This window comes from Pituophis catenifer, unplaced genomic scaffold, assembly GCF_029215685.1.
Source record: "Pituophis catenifer annectens isolate HBS135680 unplaced genomic scaffold, rPitCat1.0.hap2 SCAF_3, whole genome shotgun sequence".
In the NCBI taxonomy this organism is placed as follows: domain Eukaryota; kingdom Metazoa; phylum Chordata; class Lepidosauria; order Squamata; family Colubridae; genus Pituophis; species Pituophis catenifer.
The window spans coordinates 110,936,539-110,961,898 of record NW_027256883.1 but is presented as its reverse complement, the minus strand read 5'-3'; the positions used below and the strand labels follow the sequence as shown (position 1 = coordinate 110,961,898).

The window sequence follows — 25,360 nt, the reverse complement described above, 5'->3', positions numbered from 1 at the left end:
CCAACCAGGAGGGACACGGGTCCAGTAAACATGTGGCCGCACTAAGTCTCCCCAAAATCCTGTCCACATCATCGGGAGTCACAGCGTCAAACTCCTCCCAGATAACATTCTCAAGACTATTCCTCATCACTCTGCCCTGATCTACCCAGTCAGAGTCCAAATCCCCCCGGATCTGAGCGATTTTGTCATACAGGTATTATCCAAAATCCTCCGCCCTGCCTTCCAAGGGATCCTCCTGCACTCCCGGATGGAGCAGGGAGCGGGTCACCCTAAACAGGGCGGCCGGACAATTCCCTGATGATGCAATAGAGGCGGAAAAGTAATTAAACTTCGCCGCCTTTATCACCACTAGGTAGGTCTTAATATGCGACCTTACCAGTGTTCGATCAGATTCAGCGGGACTGGCCCTCCAACCGCTCTCCAGGCGTCTTTTCTGGCGCTTCATTCCCCTCAGCTCCTCGGTGAACCAAGGAGCCGCACGGGATCGGCACCGGGTCAGAGGCCGCAAAGGCACGACTCGGTCCAAGGCCCCACCAGCCGCCCGATCCCAGGCGGCTACCAGGTCCTCGGCCGAGTCATGTGCTAGAACCTCAGGAAATGGCCCAAGCTCCATCTGGAACCTCTCAGGATCCATCAGGCACCTGGGGCGGATCCATCTAATTGGATCCGCCTCCCTGCGGCGGGGGGCAGCGGTTCAAAGATCTAGGCGAAGGAGTGAGTGGTCTGTCCATGACAAGGGTTCCATGTCTATATCCCCAATAACAAGTCCACTCAACCACTGGCCAGAGACAAAAATCAGGTCCTGAGTGTGACCTCCCCTGTGAGTAGGGCCATGACCTAACTGGGTCAGGTCCATGGCCGCCATGAACTCCCAAGCCACCTCAGACGTTTCACCAACGGATGGCAAGTTGAAATCACCCATGACTAAAAGCCTGGGTATATCTACTGCCACCGTGGCTATCACGTCGAGTAGCTCAGGTAGGGCTGTTGCCACGCGGCAGGGAGCCAGGTACGTAAGCAACAAGCCCATCTGAACCCCACGGCCCCACCTCACAAGGAGGGACTCACATCCGGCTATCTGAGGCACAGTGGTCTCCCTCGGACCCAGATCCTCGTTAATAGTAACCGCCACCCCCCCCCGCCCCTCCCCTGGGCCCTCGGCTGATAGAATGCTCTGAAGCCTGGTGGGCACATTTCGACCAGAGGGACGCCGCCCTCTGGGCCCAAACAGGTCTCCGTAATACCCGCCAGGTCCGCTCCTCCCTCTTGAATAAGATCGTGAATGAGGGGGGCCTTATTTACCACGGACCTGGCATTGCACAGCATCAGCCGAAGGCCCAGATCTTGAGTATCTAAGCCACCTAGTGTCCGAGCGGAGCCTTGGGGACCGGGGCAAGCAATTGCTCTCAGATAGCAAGTGCGAGCCCCCAACACATGATATGGTCCCCTGCTCTCGCCATATCTGCCCCTCCCATTCACCGTGCTGATGGAAAATTCCTCCTCCAGATAGTCCTCCAGCCCCTCCCCAATCCCTCGACCTGCACCCTCCAAACCATCCCCCTGTGCCGGGCTTGGCTCTGACCCTAGTGGGTTCATCCCCCCAAACCCCTTGGTCTTCCTCCCGGTTCCCCTTAAAAAAATCATTATTCCCACCCCTTAAAAATTTCATTAAAAATTTACGTAGAAAACCCCTCAACCCCCTCTTCGCTGCATGCCATCTCTCGGGGTTCCAAGACCCGTCATCAAGATAGGCCCTCGATAACATGGAGGGCCAGGCCTGCGAGAGGGGGGAGTCTCGCAGTGCGAAGAGATCAGCGGATGAATACATCTTAAGGTTCCAAAAGTCTGTCTGGGGAAGATGGAAAGAGGCCAAGGATTCTTAATGATGGTTTAAAAAAAGTCCAGGGGAGAGAGTCCACCATTTTGGCCGGGGGTCAAACCGGACTCCACTGTCCTCCCACGACAGTGGAGAGGAGTCTCAGGCAGCTGTCCCAGAGGGCAATGACCCGGTCACCCGGTATGGAGATGAGCATTATTGCTTTCTAATAACAAACTGTTATCAAAAGATCCAGAAGTACTGAAGTAAGGATATTACCAACTATCTTCATTTGTGCGGCAAAAGTCAAGTCTCTCATTCCAAGGAGGTGCTTTTCAATCCTTTTTGAATAAAACAGCTATACCAAATCCTGGGGCCCTTCAGATGTGTTGAAACATCATGCCTGGAAACTCTGGAAATGAGACCTGCCATAGAGGAGGCTGATTCGGTTGGGAAGAGACAGACTATAACTTCATACATTCCAAATGGCTGCAGTCTGCATTTGCTAGGCATGGTTCCTCCATTGGGAAATGTGTCATGTGTCAATTTTGAACAAGCATTTTCATTCATTCATTCATTCATTCATTCATTCATTCATTCATTCATTCATTCATCCATCCATCCATCCATCCATCCATCCATCCATCCATCCATTTATTCATATTTGTGTGCCACCCATCAAGTCTAGCTGTTTCTAAGAATCAAAAGAAGGGGGAATTTAGAATGAAAACATATTTTTCCTCTGCTTCATTCTTCCTTCTTTCTCTCTACAGTGTCCCTATACGTTTATGATTGTGAGAAACTGGGATCTTATTTGACGGCTTCAAATGGTTTTGAGTCTATACCCGAAAGGCACTTAGTTCTTCATTTAATATTAACAGGAAGTGAACAAAGCTTCCTTGTCACTTTTACAACTTACTTTCAGAGAGAACAATGGAGTATTGAAAAATAATGGAAAAATATTGAAAAAAGCTTGGAGGGATATGACTATAATTTATTGCAAGTGCCAGTAGAGAACATTTGTCCTGTGGTGTTATTTAGTGACAACCCAATGTTTGTAAATACTTTCATTAATACTTTGGCCATATTATCCTGTGAATAAAAAGAAATTTTGCACCTAAAACAAAGTATTACTATAGGTAATCCCTGACGTAAGACCACAACTGGGCCCAAAATTTCTTTTAAAAAATAACCTCTTTTATTTTTAAATAAGACAGTTGTTAAATGAGTTTTGCTCTGTTTTACAACTTTCATTGCCACAGTTGTTAAGTGAATCACTGCAGTTGTTAAGTTGATAACATGGTTGTTAAAGGAATCTGGCTTCCCCATTGACTTTGCTTGTCAGAAGGTTGCAAAAGGTGATCATGTGACACTGGGACACGGCAAACTGTCATAAATGTGAGCCATTTGCCAAGCGCCTGAATTTTGATCACATGATCACGGCAGGGATGCTGCAATGATCATAAGTGTGAAAAATGATTACAAGTCATTTTTTCCAGTGCCGTTGTAACCTTGAATAAACTGTTGTAAGTCAAGGGCTACCTATAACCTATAGGTTCAAAAACAGTATATTGAAAATTAAACCTCAGAATGAGCTGAAGGAAGCAAAGGATACCTAGAATAGCCAAAAAGCTGCTTCATATAGGTTCAATATAAACCTGAAAAGTATCTCTGTTCCAATGTTACTTAGTGATTATGCCCAAAATATAAAATTAACAAAGAGAGAGCAGAATTTACAGATTGAAAGAAATTCTCATGTGATTTAGGAGCTACTTGGGTCCCATTGGCTTTATCCCTGAGTCCTCACTCTCTGTTACCAGATGTATGGCTGACAGGAAGAACATTATTTCTACCTCTTCCAGTTAGAAGGATGGTGAAGGAAAGGTTTCCTATTTCTTCTTGTTGCTTGGATGAAATCTTATGCTGTGCCTTTTAGAAAAAAAAACCTGTGTTTTTTTTTCCTGTGGAAGAAAGAAGAAAGCAGTTATAATTTCCACAATCTTCAGTCTTCCTCTCTTTCCTCCCCCTCAAGATTTCAGTCTTCTCTTGGACAAGAAGCAAGCAAGGAAGTGTACCCTAGGGCTCCAAGTCTCATCATCCAAAGCATCCATCTAGTAAACCGGATAGAAAATCAAAGGAAATACCCCTTGACATAATGTTATTAGCTACCAGTTGGGCAAGTGACAGCAGAAAGATTGATGTACTCATAAGACATCTTGAAGGACAGATTAGTCCTAGAGATATCCATTAAAGTTCTCAAAACAGTCAAAAGACAGTCATATCTCTTCAAGAACAAAGAGAAACATCTCAGGATTAATAGGGCAATAGAACATTCATGGGATATGAGTACACTAAAGAAGATAACTTGGAAAACACCTTCTCCAGTGAGTTTTTATCCTTTTTACAATACTAAAGAAATATGGGGATTGGTGAGTCATCTTTCAACTTCAGACTAATTCATGAGGCATTGAACTCCCAAGATTGGGATATTAAAGTTAAGGGAGGAAGGCATTGCATCCTATCAGAACCTCACACGAGAAGCTCCTGTACATAAGGAAATGAGGAGTTTCAGTTGAGAGCACTCCCTTTCAGATTGGCATCAGATTGTTCACTCCAGTGATGGCAGCACTCATGATCATGCCTGCTTTGATTATCAGAACATCCTTTCTGGGGAAAAAAGCAGTACATAGCCTCCACTTTAATTGTTACAAAGAAGATGGTTTTGTGGTTAACCTAACTAAAAGTACACTAATGCCATTGAACAGGTACAGAGTCAACCCAGAGAAAATGAAGTTGTTCCTGTCCTAAACATACATTTGTAAGCTTTGAAAGGGTATGGAAAAGATACTGACCCCTAAGAAGTGGGCAAGTTGAATTCATAGGATGGATTGAGTCCCATGAGGCTGCTTCCCCTCCAAACTGCTATCTCTGCTGTTTCACTTGCATAATGGTGTCAAGCAAGATAACCCAAATCTTTACATTGGTGGCTGCTCCCAGACAACTTGACTTAGGAAATGTCCACTCAGGGAGCTGATTAAAGAAATGCTAGTCTGACAGGTTGGAAAGTGTGCTTCTAATAGAGATCAGTGTTTCATTATGAGATAACACTATTGAGACTGAGGACTAATTAGGCTATCAGATTAGGAGTGAGGTTGCCACCTACTGGTATAAACAAAAATATTATAATAAAGCCCATTAGCTCATCACTGCAAATCCAGATCAAAGAGACATTAGACAGAAACACATATCTAATAATATGGGCAAAGAAATGCCTGTTGTCTATATTAGTGGAATATAAAATGGGATCATTGGACACCAGTGCAGACTCCCTGGCTTACCTGTGGACACTACATTTGGAGATTTTTAATGAGATTTTAAAAAGATGAAGATGCCCCACTGTTAAACTGTGAACATGAATATTGGTAAGGTGCAACACTTTTTTCTCCCTGTTACAAGACAACAGAGCAAGTGGATTGCTGATGTTGCAGTCTTTTTGGATAGTAACACCATCCAAATGGTGAAGCTAGAGAAGGCTAAATTGATTCTAACTGGGAGATTGCTCTTTGCCTACTTAGAGATGATCAAAAAACACCCAAGCCATCTCCTCTGGACTTCCTGTCAAGAGTCTGATACTATACCTAGATACAAATAAGGTACCCCTATGCGACTGGAAAAAAGGAGCAGCTTCTGAGTGACTTCCACATTTTGTGGTAGAGACAGTCTTGGATTCAATGCAACCAGTCACCCCCAAGTTTTATCAGATGATTTGACAAACTTTTGAATAGTGGTGCTAGAGATAAAAAAAAATTGTAATGTGGGGGCCTTGGTACTCTCTGAGCTTGGTGGTTTCTTTCAGAATGTTTCATTATCAAACTAGGTAGCATCATCAGTGCTATCTTCCATCTTCTCTTCTATCAATGTATAGAATCTACAACAGGGATCTTTGGACTGTTGGATTTAGGACAAGCAGAATAGAGGCTAGGAGCAAAGTTATTGCATGGATAGGCAACCGCTTTAAGTTCTCTTTGTCTCAGTAGACAGTTTTCAATTGGCCTCGTCCTTAGGCACACTTCTTTCACTCACAGTAATACACCAATAATACATGAGATTTGACTGCTCCCATGTGTCCCTAAACCAGACTGTCATGAACATCCTTACATGAGACTAGCCTTCATGGCTTGATATATTGGCTGACTTGTAGTGAAAGTAGCCTATGTGCCTTTCACCATGACAATCTTGCTTCACCTTCAAGGTTAATATGCCTCTCCACCTGGGCATGGAGGTTGTTCTCTCCAGTGTCTGCCAAGATCCAGTCTGCTATTATGAACAGGCCTGGTAAAACCTAGATTCGTTCAGAACATTGAGAAACTATTTCAAAGGTGCATTAGAAGAGTAAATCTCTGATAGTTTATTAATCTCGCTGCAAATGGGAGATCGGGGAGTTGAATCCTTATCCTGCAATTAACAGATAGATTGGAAAACGCTTTGTTTTGGAATATGTAACAGCCCTCTTCCGGGCTCATAGTGCACTCCATATGGAGAGGTGGCTGCAAGAGCTGCCTTAACTCCAGGAATATATTTAGTAGACATTTGTGGAACGGTGCCATCTGTCTGTGTTAGACATTATAGAATAATTGTCAATAGAAAAATTTGCCTCTTGAGGTATGGGCTTTTATTTGTGTAGTACCATTCTGGAGGATGTAATCAACAGTCCCACCTTAGCTAGGTGGGAAGGCAGTTAGGTGAAAGACCAAGCAGTCTAACATTGAGCTAGGAACTACGTAATTGTATTATGCTAATTGTTGCCATTTTCCTTCCTTTATTATTGATTATGAAATGCACAGTAAAGGAGCATTATTTAAATCATGTCACATGAGTTAAAAGGAGGGGGTTTCCTCCATGGGGTAAGAAGAAGACTGAAACCCTGCTTTCTAGCTAGTAGAGAAGTTAACCCATCTCCTATGAGGTTCATATTTTGATGATGATTATGGTACATCACAGTAACTCCAGCTACCACTGTTCAATGTTTCTAATAATGATTTGAATGAAAATGTGGGAGGCATGCTTATCAGATTTCCAATAAAAACTTTCCAATGATCTTGATAACTTAGGTAGTGAGCTAAAAATAACAGTGAAATTTAATAGTGATGTCTTTTTCACTTGGGAAAAAAAACGACAACCAAAAGCAGGAATAAGAAGGCTGGCTGATAGTAGTTGATCCCGAGCTGAATTTGACTCAATGGTATGACATAGCTGTTAATGACTAATTTTAGACTATATCAGTAGAAATATAGTTTGTAAATTGTGGGAAATAATGACTTGTCTAGTTAATCTGTGATAATTCAGTGTACAAGGAAAGGGGAGCACTCTTTTCTTAATTCAAGTCATGCAGGTGATGCTACTGAAGAGATTGCCTCCAATAGTGTATTGTGATTGTCTGCAGCAGAGAGCCTTTGTACAAAGTGACTACTATCATATGGTCTGGTGGTGCATCGGGGTTATTCCTCCTGCAAACAACTGTATTTGGGATATCTGGTTTTTCAGTGATAGCATCAGCACAACTTGTGAGCAGAGAGCCTTGCTCGTTGCTTCTCTGGGTTGAATTGTACACAAATAGGCTTAGATTTCCAATATATTATGCACTGGTCAATCCCATCTGGAGCATCTTGTCCAATTTTTGGTATGATACTTTTAAAAAAGATCCATTGTAATTGGGAAAAGGTGCAAGAAAACAACCAGATTGACGAGGGGATTGGAAACTAAGGTTTATGGGGAGAAACTAAGGGAACTGAGCATATTTAGCCTTGGGAAAAGCAAACTGAGAATTAATGGTAGCACTATTCCAGTTAGTCAGTGTTCTAGGGGAGCGGTCACCAACTGGTGGTCTGCGAGAAAATGTTGGTGGTCCGCAGAAAAATTATTTGCATTTTTTTATATTGCACTAAATCAGGGGTCCTCAAACAATGGCCCTTGGGCCAGACACGTGCAATGAACATTTGTGTTGCTGCAGAGAGTCTCCCCCTTCAAGGTCTTTTTGTGTGGTTTGGAGAGGGGGAAGAAATTCCGACTTGGGGGTCTGCTTCAGCCTCCTGGTACTAGGTTTTGGGTGAAGGCTGGAGGGAAGTGCTGGCGAGGAGCCAGAGGGCCTTGTTCCAGTAGGATTGCATCATGGCCTGGAACTGGCTGACTATCTCAGCCTGCTGAGCTTCCAGGAACCAGTACCTGGCCTTGCACTCCTGCAAGTTTTCCCTCTGCTTGGAAAGCCTATGCTCGTAGTCCTCAGTGAGGTGCTTCTGCTGAGCTTCCTTCTCAGTTAGATCCAATTGCAACTGAGCCAGCTCTTTCTCATGGTGGCTGCTTAGCTCCAACAACTGCCTCCTATTGGGGCCCAAAGGAGCCCAGGCGGGGAGGCGAGGAGTGGCTGGCAGGGGAGTATGAATAGAGGCAGGTGAGGAGCCCCTCAATGTGAGTATCATTGAGTTGGCCACACCCACCCAGTCACATGACCACCTAGCCACGCCCATCCAGCCAGTCATTAGGCAGATCGTATTAGTGGTCCGTGGGATTTAAAACTATGAATTTAGTGGTCCCTGAGGTCCAAAAGGTTGGGGACAGGACATGTCATAATGATCTTGATTGTAGGAAAGTGATTTTCTGGTAGGTTGTTAAAAAGCCTTTCTCATGGTAAGAGTCATTGGACAATGGAATCAATTTCCAAGGGAGATGGTAAATTCCCCTTCATTGTATATATCCAAGCAGAAGCTGGCCAGACTTTAATTTAGATTTGTGAAAATAATGCAAGAGGGAAAGTATTAAATATGTAGAGTACTAATTGCACTGTCTCTATTGAATAATTTGTTTGACCTCAATTACAGGATCTTAATTCTTTGCTTTTGCTATTGCTGTTAAAGGTAGTACAGGAAGATAAAGATGTAGGAAATTAAAAAAGGACTGGTTGCGCTACAAGAACAAATATGACTAAGGTAAAAGAGAATCAAGTATTAACAAAAGGAGATGCACCATAGGGAAATTTAGGAACTATTTAAAAGAAGAGGAAGTTATTGGCTGTTTGAGTTATGAAACTGGTCAAGGAAAAGCCATCTGTATGCATTTTATTTAAACAGTCTTTGCTGGACTGCTGCTTTGCTTATCAAAGAGTTATGCTGAAAAACATTACACTTCAGAATTTGAAAAAAGGGTTAAAAGAAAATACTCTAAGAGGTAAAGAAAAATTCTTCAATACAAATGTAATTTTTAGAAGATAACTGAGTCAAGCATCAAGTTAACAAACTAGGCATTCCTCAATCCATTTTGTAGCTTTAATAAAATGTCTTGATTTAAAAATGTATAAAACAGCGCTTCTTTTGTTTTGAGCTCAATTTCTTAAGTTGCAGAGGTTTTTTTTTTTTTTACTTTGTGATAAATTATTGACTAGGTTCATACAGTGCACTAAATGATAACTGATTTATTATGTAAGCTACAATTGTCATTGTAGAACAAATATAAATAAACACATTATGGCTGAACATCAGTGGTGGGTTGCCCCCGGTTCAGACCGGTTCACAAGAACAGGTAGTAAAACCGGCCCACTGCCCCGGATGTCGTCATTGGTGATCTGCCCATGCCATTGCGAACCGGTAGTAAAGGTAAGTAGAACCCACCCCTGCTGAACATGATATGCAGAACTAGCCTCAGTAACACAGTGAACTCTGCAATGTGATGGACCAAAACTTTCTACATGTTTGAAACTTTCCTTATATATTTGTTGAAACATTTTTAATTTCGTTCCATGATCCAGGCTCTTCCAGGCTCATAGTGAAGAGGTGGCTGCAAGAGCTGCCTTAACTCCAGGAATATATTTAGTCGACATTTGTGGAACAGTGCCATCTATCTATGTTAGACATTATAGAATAATTGTCAATAGAAAAATTTGCCTCTTGAGGTATGGGCTTTTATTTGTGTAGTACCATTCTGGAGGATGTAATCAACAGTCCTACCTTAGTTAAGTGGGAAGGCAGTTAAGAGAAAGACCAAGCAGTCTAACATTGAGCTATGAACTACGTACCCATAATTGTATTATGCTAATTGTTGCCATTTTTCTCCCTTTATTATTAGTTATGAAATGCACAGTAAAGGAGCATTATATGGCTGAACATGATATGCAGAACTAGCCTCAGGAACACAGTGAACTCTGCAATGCAATGGATCAAAATTTTCTACCTGTTTGAAACTTTCCTTATATATTTGTTGAAACATTTTTAATTTCTTTCCATTATCCAAGATCAGTTTATGGAGAACTGCTAATACAAATAAAATGTTTTAAATTTTGCTGTTGAGTCAGTGTTGCGTTGCATCCTGACAATTGCCCGGACAAGTTCCTTCAGTTTTTTGGCAATGTTTTTCGGAAATGGTTTGCTTGTTAGGGCTGAGAGAGAGGGGGGGACTGGTTCATGATCAACCAGCTGGCTTCCTGTCTAAGGTGAGACTAGACCTATCCTGGTTTCTAGCCTGATACCTTAACCACTATACTATACTGTTTCCCACTATTACAAGATATGGAGATAGTGGGGCTAGGATGTTAAGCAGTCAGTACCTAAATGGGAGATTTGGGATTCCAGAACTGTAGGATAGATTGGGAATTAATAAATGAAATAGAAAGGGAAATATCCTCACAAAATAATGATACATTGTGCACACTTGAGAGCTGATGTGGATCAGCCAAAGGTCCAAAGATAGCTTATGAATTTGGTTCAAGGTTCAGCAAAGAACTGATAAGGAAAATGTGTTGGATGCTACTTCACATGTACTGTATATCGCATGTGGGAAGCTAGGACTTTTAATATAGGCTGTATTTTAAAATTTAAGTATTGACAGGATATATTGGGGTTTGTGTGCAAATACTGTTGAAGATTAAACCAAACATGGTGCTTCTTTGAATGAATTCACATAACTTACTAAGCAATACTTAATATGATTCTTTATGAATAACCACCATTAAGTGGGATCATAAAACATCCTGAATTATGTACCAACTCTAACAATATTTGGTCCACATAATACATTAAAGCACACAAACTAGATTATGTTTTAAAACAAGGCAAAAATAATGTGCCCAAAAATCAGTTTTTAAAAAAATCTAGAATTCTGAATTGGTTAAGGTACCAGGCTAAAAAGTGGGAAATCATGAATTCTGGTCCTGCCTTCGGCATGCAAGCCAACTGAGTGACTTTGGACCAGTCACTCTCTGTCAGTTAATATCACATCACAGGGTTGTTATTGTGGGGGAAATAGGAGGAGGAAGGTGCATTTGGATATGTTCACTTCCTTGAGTTATTTGTAAAACTAATGAAATGGGATACAAATAAATAAATAAAGTAAAAAAATCTGTTGGATTCATTGCCAATGTTGTTTATAGACTGAATTCAGCTTTAGTAATCACAACTAGTTCTGGACAGTGTCAAGCAAGAGCTATGGGTTTCAAGCCAAGGTTTGACCAGCTGATGCCAGAATTAACTTGCAATACATATGCATAATTTCTTGCAAATAAGGGAATTTATGTATCCGTATAAGAACGGGCAGGCAGAGTATTAACCTTTTAGAAATAGTTGTAAAATTGGCCCAAAATACTATTATAACCTATTGCCAATGACTTTCACTTGTCTGGAAGTTTCAGCATTGTGAAAACAACTTTTCAAATTGGCTTTGCTAGGGATATATTGTATGCAAATACATGAAATAATGGAAGAAAAAGAAATACTGTCTTCCATTCATTCCCTTTATACCATTTCAAATTTTATATTACTATCATGCTTAGCAGTGCTTTATATAGGTGGTCTTTGCTTAATGACTGCCCTGTTTAGTGATTATCTGAGGTGACAGTAGGGCTGAAAAAATAACTTTATGATCAGTCCTTGCATTTATAATTGATGCAGTGATCTCCAGATGCGCACTTCACAGCCAGCTTCAGACAAGCAGAGTCAACTGGCAGTAAAATTGCAAGTCCCAATCACATGATGTTTTGCTTAAGACCTTGTTGCTTAGTGATGGAATTGTAAATCTGGACTGTGGTTCTTAAACGATGACTTTCTCTACTTAGTCCAATGCCGGTCTCTTTCATTCTGCCTTCTACAGTGGTCATGATTACCAGGGTCTTATGCAGAGGAGGAGAAAGTCTTTAAGCCAAACATGCACAGCCCTCGCATCTGTTCAACTATTCTCTGCTGTTTCTCTGACATTCATGCAGACTTGCAAATTGCCAGTTACTCATGTCTCCAGGGCAAACACTAATTTATTCTCAATGAGCAGCTTATGTCAGATACTTCACAAATGGTTCTATGACTAAGTGCTTATGTAAAGGTGAGCTGTAGCATTTAATGTGGGCTATTAATGTTTTTGTGTTCAGTCATCCTTCTTGTAAAAATGTTTAAATGGGGTATCACATCCAGACATAATATCACATATTGTGTTCTGGCTCCTAAATATGGGGTAGAAGAACAGAAGCTTAAAAGGAAGTTTTGAAACAAGAATGTAATAAGAGTATGAAAAAGCTATTCCTATAGCTTCAAAGATAGTTTTACTCTGACAATAAAAATACTTGAGGACATCTTTTTAGTCTATAGTTTAAATTCTGTACCGTGATTTATATTTTAATTAATACACATATTAGAAAAATACTGTTTTCTTTTAATTTGGGCAGTTTCTTGATTTTTTTGATGTAATTTAATGTTTACTTGTGAGGAGATGTCTAGGTTATAATGCTTAATAAAAGGTGTATTGTGGTAGATACGGATCGTAAGAAAATGTATTCAGGCAGAATGCCCTTTTTCTGAAGATTTTTTAAAATGCAGATTAATGTAGATATAGTCCACACATTACTGTGTGTATTAAAAAATGTTTTCTCACAAGTATGCTTACTTTTAGATTGACTTCAGCATTTCACAATATTGCTGGCTTAGCTAATGGAACATGCAGCCTATTGAAAATCACAGAGTTCTCTGAACAGAATAAGGCAATAGATTAATGCAAAGCCCTCCAAAAAGCACTTTTCAAATTCGTTGGCATAATCAAACACCTCTTCTAAATGTTGAAGTTGCTTCATTCTCCATAAAGCTCAGTGAGGTTGCTGCTTTCCCAGGTGCCTGCCTTTGTTTGTATATATTTGTACATGTCTACACAACAATTCTCCTGGTGCTGAAGATGCACAAGTATTATATAGGCAACCAGAGGCAGCATTTGAAATCTCCATGTGAGTTTTCTGGAATACACAGCTACCTTCAGGAGGGGGAATTTGCTCACATCAAAATATATCCCATAATACAAAACTGAACTACTACTGCATACATCATGTACAGTAGGTTTGATTAGGCATCATGTCAGCATGTTTCCCCCCCCCCGCCACAAAACCAGGGATCATAATCCCAGACTTGTTGTTTGTTAAGCATGTATATCCACCACAACTAATAGGTGCTTCTTGGTTTTGTGGGATTCTTAAGTATAAGAAATATATCTGTCATCTTTTCGACCAGTTCCTTGAATTTTTTTTTTTTTTTTTTAAATTTGATTTATATGCCGCCCTTCTCTGGAGACTCAGGGCGGCTTACAATGTGTTAAGCAATAAGCAAATTTTGACATTGTTTGTTGCTTCAGCTGCTTACAGTAAATGCAGAAGGAGGCAGGTCAGTGAAGGTGAAATGGATTTCTTTCAAAGCTTTGCTTTCCATAAGCAAGTGGCCTCCTGCTGCTTCAGAGGCTCTTGAAAGGAGCCTGTTTCCCTGGTGTACTAAGCCTGCCACGTTCAAGCCTTTGCTGATTTATATAGATCATCAATTTGGTAATTATACATACACACAGCCTTAATTGCCTCCATTTCTTTGAGCCATAGACAGATTTATGACTTAAGCCAATTCCTGAAACTTTGGAACAGGCTTGATTAGACCCCAAACTCCCTTGCCCTGATTAGTTTTTGTGCAGTGGGATCAGTGGACTTCCCTGCTCCTTTTAGGAAAGATACATTAATGAGCTGTTGTCAGACCCATCTTTTTTCATTTCTTTCTTTTTATTTGTCATGCTAATAATTAAAATTCTGTAATGGATTTGCCTTAAGACTGGCCACACTGGCTGAGGAATTCTGGGAGTTCACAAGTGATTCACGAGTCCACAAGTCAGAAAGTTGCCAAGATTGGAAACCCCTGTTCTATGGGTAAGAAGAGTTGTGATAGTGAGGCAGAGCTTTTTCTGTAGTGGCCCCACATTTCTTTGATATTCTTCCCAAGGAAGAAGGTTAAGCTTATTTGGCTTACAGTTAGACTACAACATATGCTGTTGGCTTTGGATAATTTGTGATGCTGTATTATTTTATCTGGTGCCACTATTTTTATATGTAATATATAATGTGTATGGTATTTTAATACTTTAATCTTGTTTTTCCTATAAATTGTTATTGCCTTTGGTTGTGTGATTCTAAATTGCTTAACTGAATACTATAAATGCCCTTTGGAGGATAATTCATCTTGACATTTATGGAGTAGTGTTGTTATTAAATCAAGTTTTGAAACTGCACAAACACAATTTGAATTGTAAAGATTACATACATAGAGACCAATCATCCCTTTTGGGGTAAGTAAATTTATGCAAAAAATAGAAAAGTAGCAAAAAGCAGTAAGCAAAATAAACTTGTGAAAGGAGAGGATTATCACTGCAATCTGGCTAAAGATAATTAATGACAACCCCATTCACTTTATCATTCCATATCTTTTCTGTGCTTTCTCGATGATGACAATAATTGGAAGCTCTCTGATAAGGTACCATGTCATGGAGATTAGCCCATTCTAGCTCATAATTGCCTGAATAGTGACTAGGAGGTGATCTAAAAGTGTTTAGAGGAGGTATTTGTCACAGATTAGATGAGGAATCTTCAATTTGGGAAGCATGTCTTATTTCATTGAATTACAGCTGCTTCCAAAGAATTATATTGATCTGCTATTCACAAGGCAACTAAGAGCCAATGTAGTAGAGGTAATCCTCGACCACAATTGTGTCCAAAATTTCCATTGATAAGCAAGTCAGTTGTTAAGTGTGTTTCACCCTATTTTTATGACCTTTGTTGTTAAGTGAATGATTGCAGTTGTTAAGTTAGTAACACGACCGTAAGTGAATCTAGCTTCCTCCTTGCCTTTGCTTGTCAGAAGGTTGCAAAAGGTGATCACGAGACCTTGGAACACTGCAACCATCATAAATACATGCCATTGCCAAGCATCCAAATTTTGACCATGTGACCACAGGGATGCTGCAATGCTTGTAAGTGTAAAACATGGTCATGTCTTTGCAGTGCCATTATGTCTTCTGACGGTTTCTAAATGAGTTGTCATAAGTCAAAGACCACCTGTAAATGAAGCAATTGGATTAAAGAAACACAGACTAGAATTTTCAATAGTTACAGAGATTGTTTAATTAGATACTGTTTCCAAATTCTACCATATAAAATTATGGTTAAAACAAATAGAAGGAAGAAACATGTATGGCATTGAGTTTGTTGGAAAATTTATGATATTAAAGTATTAAGAAATCACTCATGATCATCCTATCACAGAGTATAAACCTTGGTCCAACTGAGAACACAATTCTTTGCAGATCTTTAGATGGAGCCTGGTATAGGTATGGATCAATTCACAATCCTGGGCTTATTTGTAGCTCAGATAAACTTGGTTCATGACCCTGGCCTTATTCATAGCGTAATACCCCCTACCTGTCTACAATATGATAATAATTGTTTTTAATTGAAGAAACTGCATTCTTCTTTAGGCACATGGGAGATATAAGAAAGTACCTAAGATAATTGGCAGAGGAAAAAGTGGTCCATGGCTTGAAGCTGATTGAGTAAGAGCCTCTGACTCTGATACCAAAGAGCCCCTGTTTTGTGACCAAGGCAGATGGTAGAGAACTTGGGAGAAAAGAGTAGCTGAAAGTCTGTTAATTCAAATAGGTGAAAGGATGACACCAAGGATTTGAGCCTTGGGGTTGACATATATATGCTGTAGGGGAGATTTCCTGCGTGCTGCTGTGTGTTGAACTTCATATGTATTGCTTTGTAATTCTTGATAATAAAAATATTTCTGTAGTGCTGCAATGCTGTAATCATGCTTGGGAATGTAGACCTGATAGAGACAGAGAGTCTTAAAGGTATATTGGTACAAAATGAGGGTAGAAAGTGGCTGTTCCTGAGGTCAGGAAAGTGAAGAAAACTGACCATTTATCATAGGACAAAATATAATTTTCTTTATTTACGTCGCACCGCTATTATTTTTACAAACAACCCAAGGTAATGAACATATCCAACACATCTTCCTCCTATTTTCTCTATTACAACAACCCTGTGAGGTGGGTTGGACTGAGAGAGAGTGACTGGTGCAAAGTCATCTGGTTGGCTTTCATGACAGAATTTGAACTCAGAGTGTCCAGCTTTGTAGCCTGGTACCTTAGCCACTAGACCAAAGTGGTTGTTTGAAATATAATTAATGTAAGAGCGTTGTTAAGTTATGTCAATGCTCTCAAATATAAAGATGCATGGGATCACCTAACAGCAGAAGTTGGGAGGGAACAGATTGACATTAGGAATCCAAATAGTAAAGTCTGATCTCCCTTTTTCTGCAAATGAAGGAGAAGATTGACAGCCTGAAAGAGTGAGAGTTGTATTTACCTTCTTATCAGTGGTTGTTATAGAGCAGTGGTCCCCAACCTTTTTATCGCCGCGGACCAATCAGCCTTTGATCATTTTACCGTGGCCCGCTGAGCGCGCGCAGGGGTGGGGACTTTGGGCCACACGTGCGTACCTGCGCGGGGCTCTCTTCCCTGGAGCCTTTGCGCACGGCCCAGGAGCTTTTGCGCACGGCCCAGGAGCTTTTGCGCACGGCCCAGGAGCCTTTGCGCTGCAGCGTTCATGTCCCCCGGCCGCTGCGCGGCCCGGTGCCAGGTACTCCACGGCCCGGCACCGGTCCGCGGACCGGGGGTTGGGGACCACTGTTATAGAGTCCATATTATCTATCCATAGGCCACTTTGGGAAATTCATGCATGAATTTGCATAGACTATATAGATGAGCTATTGCAATTGAGGGCTTGGAATGTCGATTCAGAAGACTTCTCCATATCTCTGCACACTACTAACCTGGTTCTCCTTTTAGCGAAATAAGAAGAGAACTTTTATTTTCTAACCCTTAAAGACTTGAGAGCCAAACTATATGCTGAGGGTAGGAAGAGGCATGAAATTTTTACATGCACAGTGCACTTAGTAATGCCTGGACTGCATCTTAGAAAAAAAGATCTTTTTGTTTCTGTCACAGTGTAAGAGATGGAACTTTCCATAAAGAGGCTGATAGAGTGTCAGATAACAATGATAAAAGCTGAATCTCTAAACTAAATGACTCAGTGCTGAATTTCTCTGCCATCCATCTGTGGAAAGGTGAAATACAAATCTCTTCCATTAAAAATAAAGTTGATATAGTTGTATTTGCCTGGCTTCAATGAATAAGATATTCATTTCAAAGAAATTCTAAGCTCAAAATATTTTTGCAAATCAACATTCTTGCAAACTTGCCAAAAGGGATCTTTTTTTTTGTTTGTTTGTCTCTTAGACTTTACGGGACAAAGACAATGAAAGAAGAGAAATACTCATATTGCAGTTCAGACGCCTAAACTGAAATCTTTATGCACATGTTCTTGCATATCTTTAGTTTTATCCATAATCAAGAGTGCTAGGAGCTCTTTTTAAAAGTAGGGAAAGAATCAAAGAAGGGTGTCATGGCATATTGCTCTGGGTTGCTCTGCTTCTCAGAGAGAATAATGGAACACAGAGACAAATGCTGGATCAAACACCATGCCTCAGTTATGAATATGTTCACATTCTCTATGATGAACAACGAGCTTTCTTTGTTCCCTGTACCACACCTTAATTTGCAACAATTCTTTGTCCTCTTTGCTGTAATAAGCACTTAAAGAAATTAGTCTTCAGTCCATCATCTGTATAAAGCACCCTCTCCTCCTACCCCAAATGCACATTTTGCTTAGATTTCTTAAATATGCTTAGATGCCTTGCCAATAGGGAATGGCCATTGCCTTGATAGTCAGCCTTGAACAGACATTATTTGTTCATAGGTTTCGTTCAATTAAGGTGGCCCTGGAAATCGCATCCCACATTCCCTTAATACTAAGAAGAAAGCACCATATGATTTAACTAGCATGAATAGACCGTAAGAATGATTCCAATGTTTTGGCTCTGGAAATTAAAATGCTTCCTCACTGCTAGTTTTTCCTTTACCTGCACAGAGATTGGTCTGTCATATCTTTGGCCCCAAGGCTGAAAACCTTGCAAAGAAGAAAGAACAAGGCATTTCTTTACACTAGCTCTGCCTCCGGTTCCACTTGCTGTGTGCTGTGATTGCATTTATATTTTAGAAGGAACACAGAAGACCCGTGTGTGTGATACTCGAAGGAGCCTGGTACTTATCTTCTTTCTGCTTACCTGAAGGGGGGGTGTTCACTGATCAGTCCATTGCAGTTGAGGCTCCATTTGAATGGCACCTCCATTCATTCTAAAAAGTTAATTCAGCGCATGGTGATTTCATGGTATGAACTATAAAGATAAGTGTTTTATGGATGGATATTTATATGGATATTTAAATAAAATAATATCACTACTTAGATACTGTCAGCTATTTTTAACAATATAAATAGTGTGTTTTGTATCTTAAGTAGAACATTCTTTGTATCTTTTAACATTCAAAGAAGAACATTCAAAGAATCTCCTGTTGGGATTTCCAGGACTTGAATTGTAATTTACAATTTTTAACAAGGAAAAAAATAAAAGAACTGGATTAACATAACATATTAGAATGTGGCAGATCAGTGTTCAACAACCATAAACAAAAGATAGAATTTGTAGTCTCAAATTGTTGCCCACCATCTATTTATTTTATTCACTTTCCAAGCGTTTAAAACAGAAGTCTCCAAACTTAGCAACTTTAAGATTTGGGGACCTCAACTCCTAAAATTCCTCAGCCAACCATGCTGGCTGTGGAATTTTGAGAGTTGAAGTCCACAAGTCTTAAAGTTGCCAAGGTTGGAGAGCCCTGCTTTAAACCATTGCACTTAAAAATTGACTTTGAGTGCTATACGATTCCTTTTTCCCCAACACTGGTAAAAAGAAATAATATAAACAATAGGAACTCAACAATCCATACAAAATATGTAAAGAATTGGAATATAAAAGTCAGCGGCCCAAAATTAAGATGCCTTTTTTTAATCAGAGGGATGAGTCATAGCTGATGAAACAGCCATGTTTTAATGGATTTTTCCCAAAGCCAGGATGGAAGGGGTCATTTAAATTCTTGGACACAAGCTATTCCAATTTTTAATTTTAAAAAGAGAAGTCAAGTACTGCCAAATTCAGTATCCAAAAGTTTGCCAAATTCAAAATTCTGCCTGCTTAACTCTCACATACAGTTTTGTATTACTGTTTCATCATTGTTTAGTGAACATTATATATTCAGCAACATTTCATGTTACTTACATATAAAGTTTTACTCTGTTGAAATCACTTCTTTTTCCATTAGAATATTGTCAATGCTGGGATCAGTATTAAGTTCCTTTGCACTGGATTTTGTACATGACTCCAATCCATCTAAACTGGATCCATGATATATTGTGGTGGCCACCTTATATTATCTCAGTAGGATAGGTTGCTTGTACTAATAAAGGCCTGCAAATGTAGAAGGTCTTCAGCATCTACTGCTTGTTAGTTTTGCAGCAGTTTTGCAGAATGACCTTTATTAAGGAGTCTGCAGAAAAGAACTGCTGTTTGTATCATGTTTAAAAAGGACTAGAGCTATATGCCCTTGGTATGCTAAATTACTGCATTTGTTAATGATGTCTTTTTTTAAGGGTACAGCTAATGAATCTATATGATGGGGTAGCATATTTAGATCCAGGGAGGGGAAAAAACTGGAAAGCACAGCTTTCAAGTTCAAAGTTTGAAAGATATTGATGGTAAGGCTGATTCCCCCAAGTGACTTCCATTAAGGCCTTAGATGAAAAGTCATTAACACTGGCATTAACATCCAACAAATAGATTAAAAAACAGCCATCTGGAGCCAAGGGTTAATAACTGTAAGGGAAAACATTTGTTACCTTTCAGTATACAGCGTATGGTAGCATCAGATGTGACCAGTGCCCTTAGCATCAATTGCAGGTTGACTTTCTCAAGCACTCAAATGGTGTGGGATGATAATGGTGACAGATGCTAACTGTAATGATCATCTGTGCAGACATGATGGAGAGGAATGGGCAAAAATAATATTGATGGGACAAACGTTTAAGTGCAATCCTCAAAGAGAAGAGGGTGCAGAATAATTCATGAAAACCCTGCTGTAGCCTTTCCATTGAACCCCATTAATGTCCTTTTCATTTGGAGCACTGCTGTCTTCCTGAGCACATCGTGATTCAATAGAATTGTTCATTTACATAGAGGGATCTCCCCTATCTTATGGAGCTCTACCCATCCTCTTTTGTAGTTAATTCTTCTGAATGAGTTTATTTTTGCTAGAAGTGGCTAAAGTTGGAGATGTGATGAGATCAAATTTAGTGGCTATTCTGAGTCATTAAATGCTGAAATAAATGACACTATGTCTACATAGAGGCAATTGATAACAGAAAGTAGGATAAGATTATACAATAGGTCTCAAGGTGATTTTTTTTAATGAAGATAAGATCATACCCAATGGCTTTAAATGGTTATTTTAAACATCCAGTAACTTTATGTACATTTTTAGCCTGGAGTTAGCCTTATAAGAAAAGTTAATATTTTGGACGCATAGTTGATTTATTAAATTAGTGTCTCTATGAATTGGCTCTTCAGCTTCTCTAGTTGTATTTAGACAAAATTTAATGTGCCCCTGGGTATGAGAACATATGTAAACATGCTGGGTTTCTTAGCTGTGTCTATGCAGAGTTCACATTTCCTTTTAAAGATCATGGATATGCTTAAGATTTGTTATCTAATCCTTCAAATACTGCTTGGAAGCAGTATGATACTGCTTGGAAGCAGAATTAATGTGGAAAGAAGATTGGGGAGCTATTGAAATTGCAACTCTGATAACATTTCAGAGTTCAGAGAGGTTGTAAGGAGTCTTTCCTTACCAGAGATCTGACAGATATAGATATAGATCAGGGCTGTCAAACTCCCGGCCCGCGGACCAGATGGATCATGCACTGGCCACGCCCATGCCCGGTTTAGTGAAAGGGGAAAAAGTTCCAATATGTTACGTGACGCCGCCATGAGTTTGACACCCTCAATATAGATTATAGATATACATATGAATTTTACAATACCATAAAAGTACAGTATAACAAAGAAAAGAAAAAAAGAATTAGAAAAAAAGAAACAGGATTTTGACTTCTGCCCTTTGTTCAATCAAATAATTGATTGAATTATTTTACTCCTTACTCTCCCTCTTTAACACTTTCTAATTCCCAAATCCATAAATCATCAGTTGTCTTTTTTTCTTGCTGCAGAAAGTCCATATAAGCCTTCCAGGTTTTTTTTAAAGTCTTAATTAGTGATCTGAAGCTTGAATAAATAATAATAACAATAAGCAACTGGAGGATTAGCTTAAATTACGATCAATGCAAAATGAGAATGAAGGATTTTATGCCTAGGGATCAAGTTAAGAAGACCTTTTAAAACAATTGAAAGAGAGAAATAAATGAAGCAGCACATGCACATACAGTACACCAACCTGCCAAATGTTGAAAAGTTCAAAAAGATTGACTGATCCCCATCACTGAATTGGCACAGTGGCAAAAAATTGATCCTTTGTTAGCAGCTCATGAGCAAAAACCTCTGGTGGCTCAGCAGACTAATTAACATCCACTTACATCTGCTGCCTGCAATTACTGCAAATTCAAATCTCACCAGGCTCAAGGTTGACTCAGCCTTCCATCCTTTCTAAGGTAGGTAAAATGAGGACCCAGATTATGGGGGCAATAAACTGACTTTGTATAAATATACAAAAGTATGAAGGCTATTGCTTAACGCCTTGTAAGCTGCCCTGAGTCTCTGGAGAAGGGTGGCATATAAATCAAATTAAAAACAAAACAAAACCTGAAGATGAAAAAGCTTAACCAAGTAGCAGACAAGTTGGAATGAGTGAGAGAATGTGTGCACATCATGTATAGTTCTTTACAAAGCCTTAGTAAGACCACACTTGGAATACTGCATCCAGTTCTGGTCATCACAATAAAAAAAAGATGTTAAGACTCTGGAAAGAGTGCATGGAAGAGCAACAAATATGATTAGAGGACTGGAGGCTAAAACATACGAAGAATGATTGCAGGAATTGGGCATGTCTAGTCTAATGAAAAGAAGGACTTGGGGAGACATGATAGCAATGTTCCAATAACTGAAGGGCTCCTAGAAAGACAAGGGGGGCAAACTATTTTCCAAAGCACCAAAAGGCAAGACAAGAAACAATGGTTGGAAACTAATCAAGGACGGAAGCAACCTAGAACTAAGGAGAAATTTCCTAACAGTGAGAGCAATCAACCAATGGAATAGCTTGCCTTCAGAAGTTGTGGATGCTTCATCATGGGGGTTTTCAAAAAGAGACTGGACAACCATTTGTCTGAAATGAAATAGGGTCTCCTGCTTGAGCAGGGGGTTGGGCTAGAAGACCTCCAAGGTCCCTTCCAACTCTATTATTCTATGTTCTATATGGGCCTGTGTTTATATATCAACAACTTGTAAATTTAAGTACTGTACTTCTAACAGTGAAATTTGAAAGTTGATATGTTTTTCTGGGCAGAAGGATACAAAGACTGGAAATGAAACAAATAATTTCTAGGGAAACTATTTTATGGACCAGAATTTAAGTGAATAAGTTCCATTGATTTTCCAGTTGAAATTAAGACCTGACTTTAACTGAAAACTGTTCATTACAAAACAGGTTATGCTTTTTTATGACATCATCATGTAACAAGAAAGTCTTAGGCCTGGTAAATCACTGCTTTGATCTCCAAAATAGATTGGACTTGACTTCTTTGGTTTCCTCTTTAAACTTCAGAGCTGGAGTCAGCTATGTCCATTCCCTTAACTCAAGATTGTATAACTGTTCTGTGGGAGAGATCACAATTCTGCTTTAATTAATCTCCCAAGGACTGTAGAGATTATTTTATGAGTTAAATTTATATGATGCCTCACTTAAAATTTAAAACATAAAAAAGTGTTTGCATGTTTAGATGTTGCATTGATGGGATGGCATCACTGGAAGTTGCAAGGAAAAGTTTTTTCCTCCTTTTTGCTTTTTTGGAGATTAGAATTTTTTTGGGAGATTTTTTAAAGAAAGGATAGTATATTACACTCATCTGAATGTCATTATTATTATTATTATTATTATTATTATTATTATTATTATTATTATTTGGTTTGCTTCCATATATCTTACCCTAGCTGTTGGTCTTTTGTTTGCCAAATTTAAGTGGTAAAGTTAGAGAAGGGGGCTCTGGGGGTATCAATGCAAGAATGCTAGTTGGCACACACTGTTCTGGTTTTTTAAAGAGGCTATCCTGTACATTCTAAACTTCTAGTACACTTCCCATTGTCCCTGACTAATAATTGTGTTAGCTTGGGTTAGTGAGAGAATCTTTATGCTAATTTGCATTTATTGTCCTCTCTTATCCACAGAGATTTCAGGCAATACAGAAGATATCCCGTTGGTGCGCTGGAGACAGCAGTGGCTGGAAAATGGCACCTTGCTCTTCCACATCCACCATCAAGATGGCACACCCGTCTCCCCTGGTTTAGAGCCCACAGAAGAACCCCAGAGTGAATCAGCAGAAGAAGAGCTACGGATCCTTCACATCTCAGTAATGGCAAGTATCCATTTTGCCCTTAAGTCTAAATGAAATGCTATCACCTTTTATCCAGTAATCCAGGTAAGAATGTTATTGTGTAACTAAGTAGCTGATCATTTACCTTTAAAAAATATGGAAACTCTTTTTTAGGCAAACCATCTGACCTATTTTACATGATTTTGAGAATAGTGAAGATAATAGCTTACAGCCCTAAAATGTAGTTCATTAGAGTAGTTTATCACCTAAAATGAAATTGGAAGCAAAGTTGAAGACTGCTTTGCAAGAAAGACATCTGTGGAATTTGGAGTGAAACATAATTTTTGCAGTAAGTATTTTAATCCATTACTACCTACCCTTCAGCTGTTTTACACATTTGGCTGATTTGGAACATTGTCTTGTAACAGACTAAATACGGCATATACTGTTATTTGCTATACTAGGTGCCAGAGAAGACCATTTGTTATGTCATATATCTTTTTATGGTGGTAAATTGATTTGTTGTCTTGGTTTACAGAAGTATTGATATGGGAAAAGATTGTGCTAAATTTAGTTAGAATAGAATAGAAGGGACCTTGGAGGTCTTCTAGTCCAGCCCCCTGCTCAAGCAGGATAACCTATACCATCTCAGACAAGTGACTGTCTAGTCTCTTCTTAAAAACCTCCAGTGATGGGGTAATGGGGGTCCGTGGTGAAGAAAAGGTTGAGAACCACTGGCTTAAGCGAATCACAGCGACTGCCCAAATTCAGCCCTGAAAGAGGGAGACAACAAAGAGCAAGGTTAGGCTCTCAGGTAGAAGCAAGAGACTTTCGGTTGAAAATGTGCTTCTTTGAGGTCCAGTTTCACATGTCTCACCATAGTTTATTTATAAAGATTGGATATAAACACGTCTTAAATGTGCAGGTTTTTCAGGTCCATTGCTCAGTTCTGGACTCCAAAAGGACCCTGATAGGATGGTCTTCACCAACTTGAGCAAGAGAAGAATCAATCATCAAAAAATAGGAAAATGCAGTTTTGATAAATTGCATATTGACATCTTTTATTTTATTTATTTATTTATTTATTATTAAATTTATATTGCTGCCTATTCACCCATGACGACTCAAGGCATCTTACAGAATATAAAAACCACATTTAAAAACAATAAAACCAATTAAAAATTAAATAAATTAATATAGTAATAAAATCCTAATAAAATCACTCCCCAACCCTCACTCCCCGTCCTGGCGACAGCAGATCACACAAGCCATTTAATGGGCTCCATCCCGCTCTAGGTTCCCTAGGCCCGCTGGCAGAACCAGGTCTTCAGCGTCTTCCAGAAGAGTATTAGAGTATTCTAATCTCTGGGGGACTGATGTTCCAGAGAGAGGGAGCCACCACGGAGAAGGCCCTTCTTCTGGGTCCCACCAGGTGAATCTACCTTGGGGATGGGACCCGCATCATTCTCTGCCTCCCCAACATAGTACTGTTTTGCTTAAAATTAATGTCGGATGCAGTTTTCAGTCAATAAGAAGTCAGCAGACAATAATCTATAAGGTAGACCTTGACTTATGATTGTAATTGAGACTGTAATTTCCAACATAGCGGTCATAAATTGCAGTTACATGAATGCAAGGTTCTGTGACCTGGTTACCGAGTGCCCAAAATG

At 39.6% G+C, this 25,360-nt stretch overlaps 1 protein-coding gene across 1 annotated transcript in view; it reads left to right on the top strand.

Moving 5' to 3' along the window:
• Positions 1 to 25,360, top strand: part of ASTN1 (astrotactin 1) — a 220,058-nt gene that overhangs the window by 46,158 nt on the left and 148,540 nt on the right. The window contains 1 exon segment of the mRNA XM_070939234.1: positions 23,545 to 23,732. Within this exon segment, the coding sequence (XP_070795335.1) occupies positions 23,545 to 23,732 (188 nt within the window).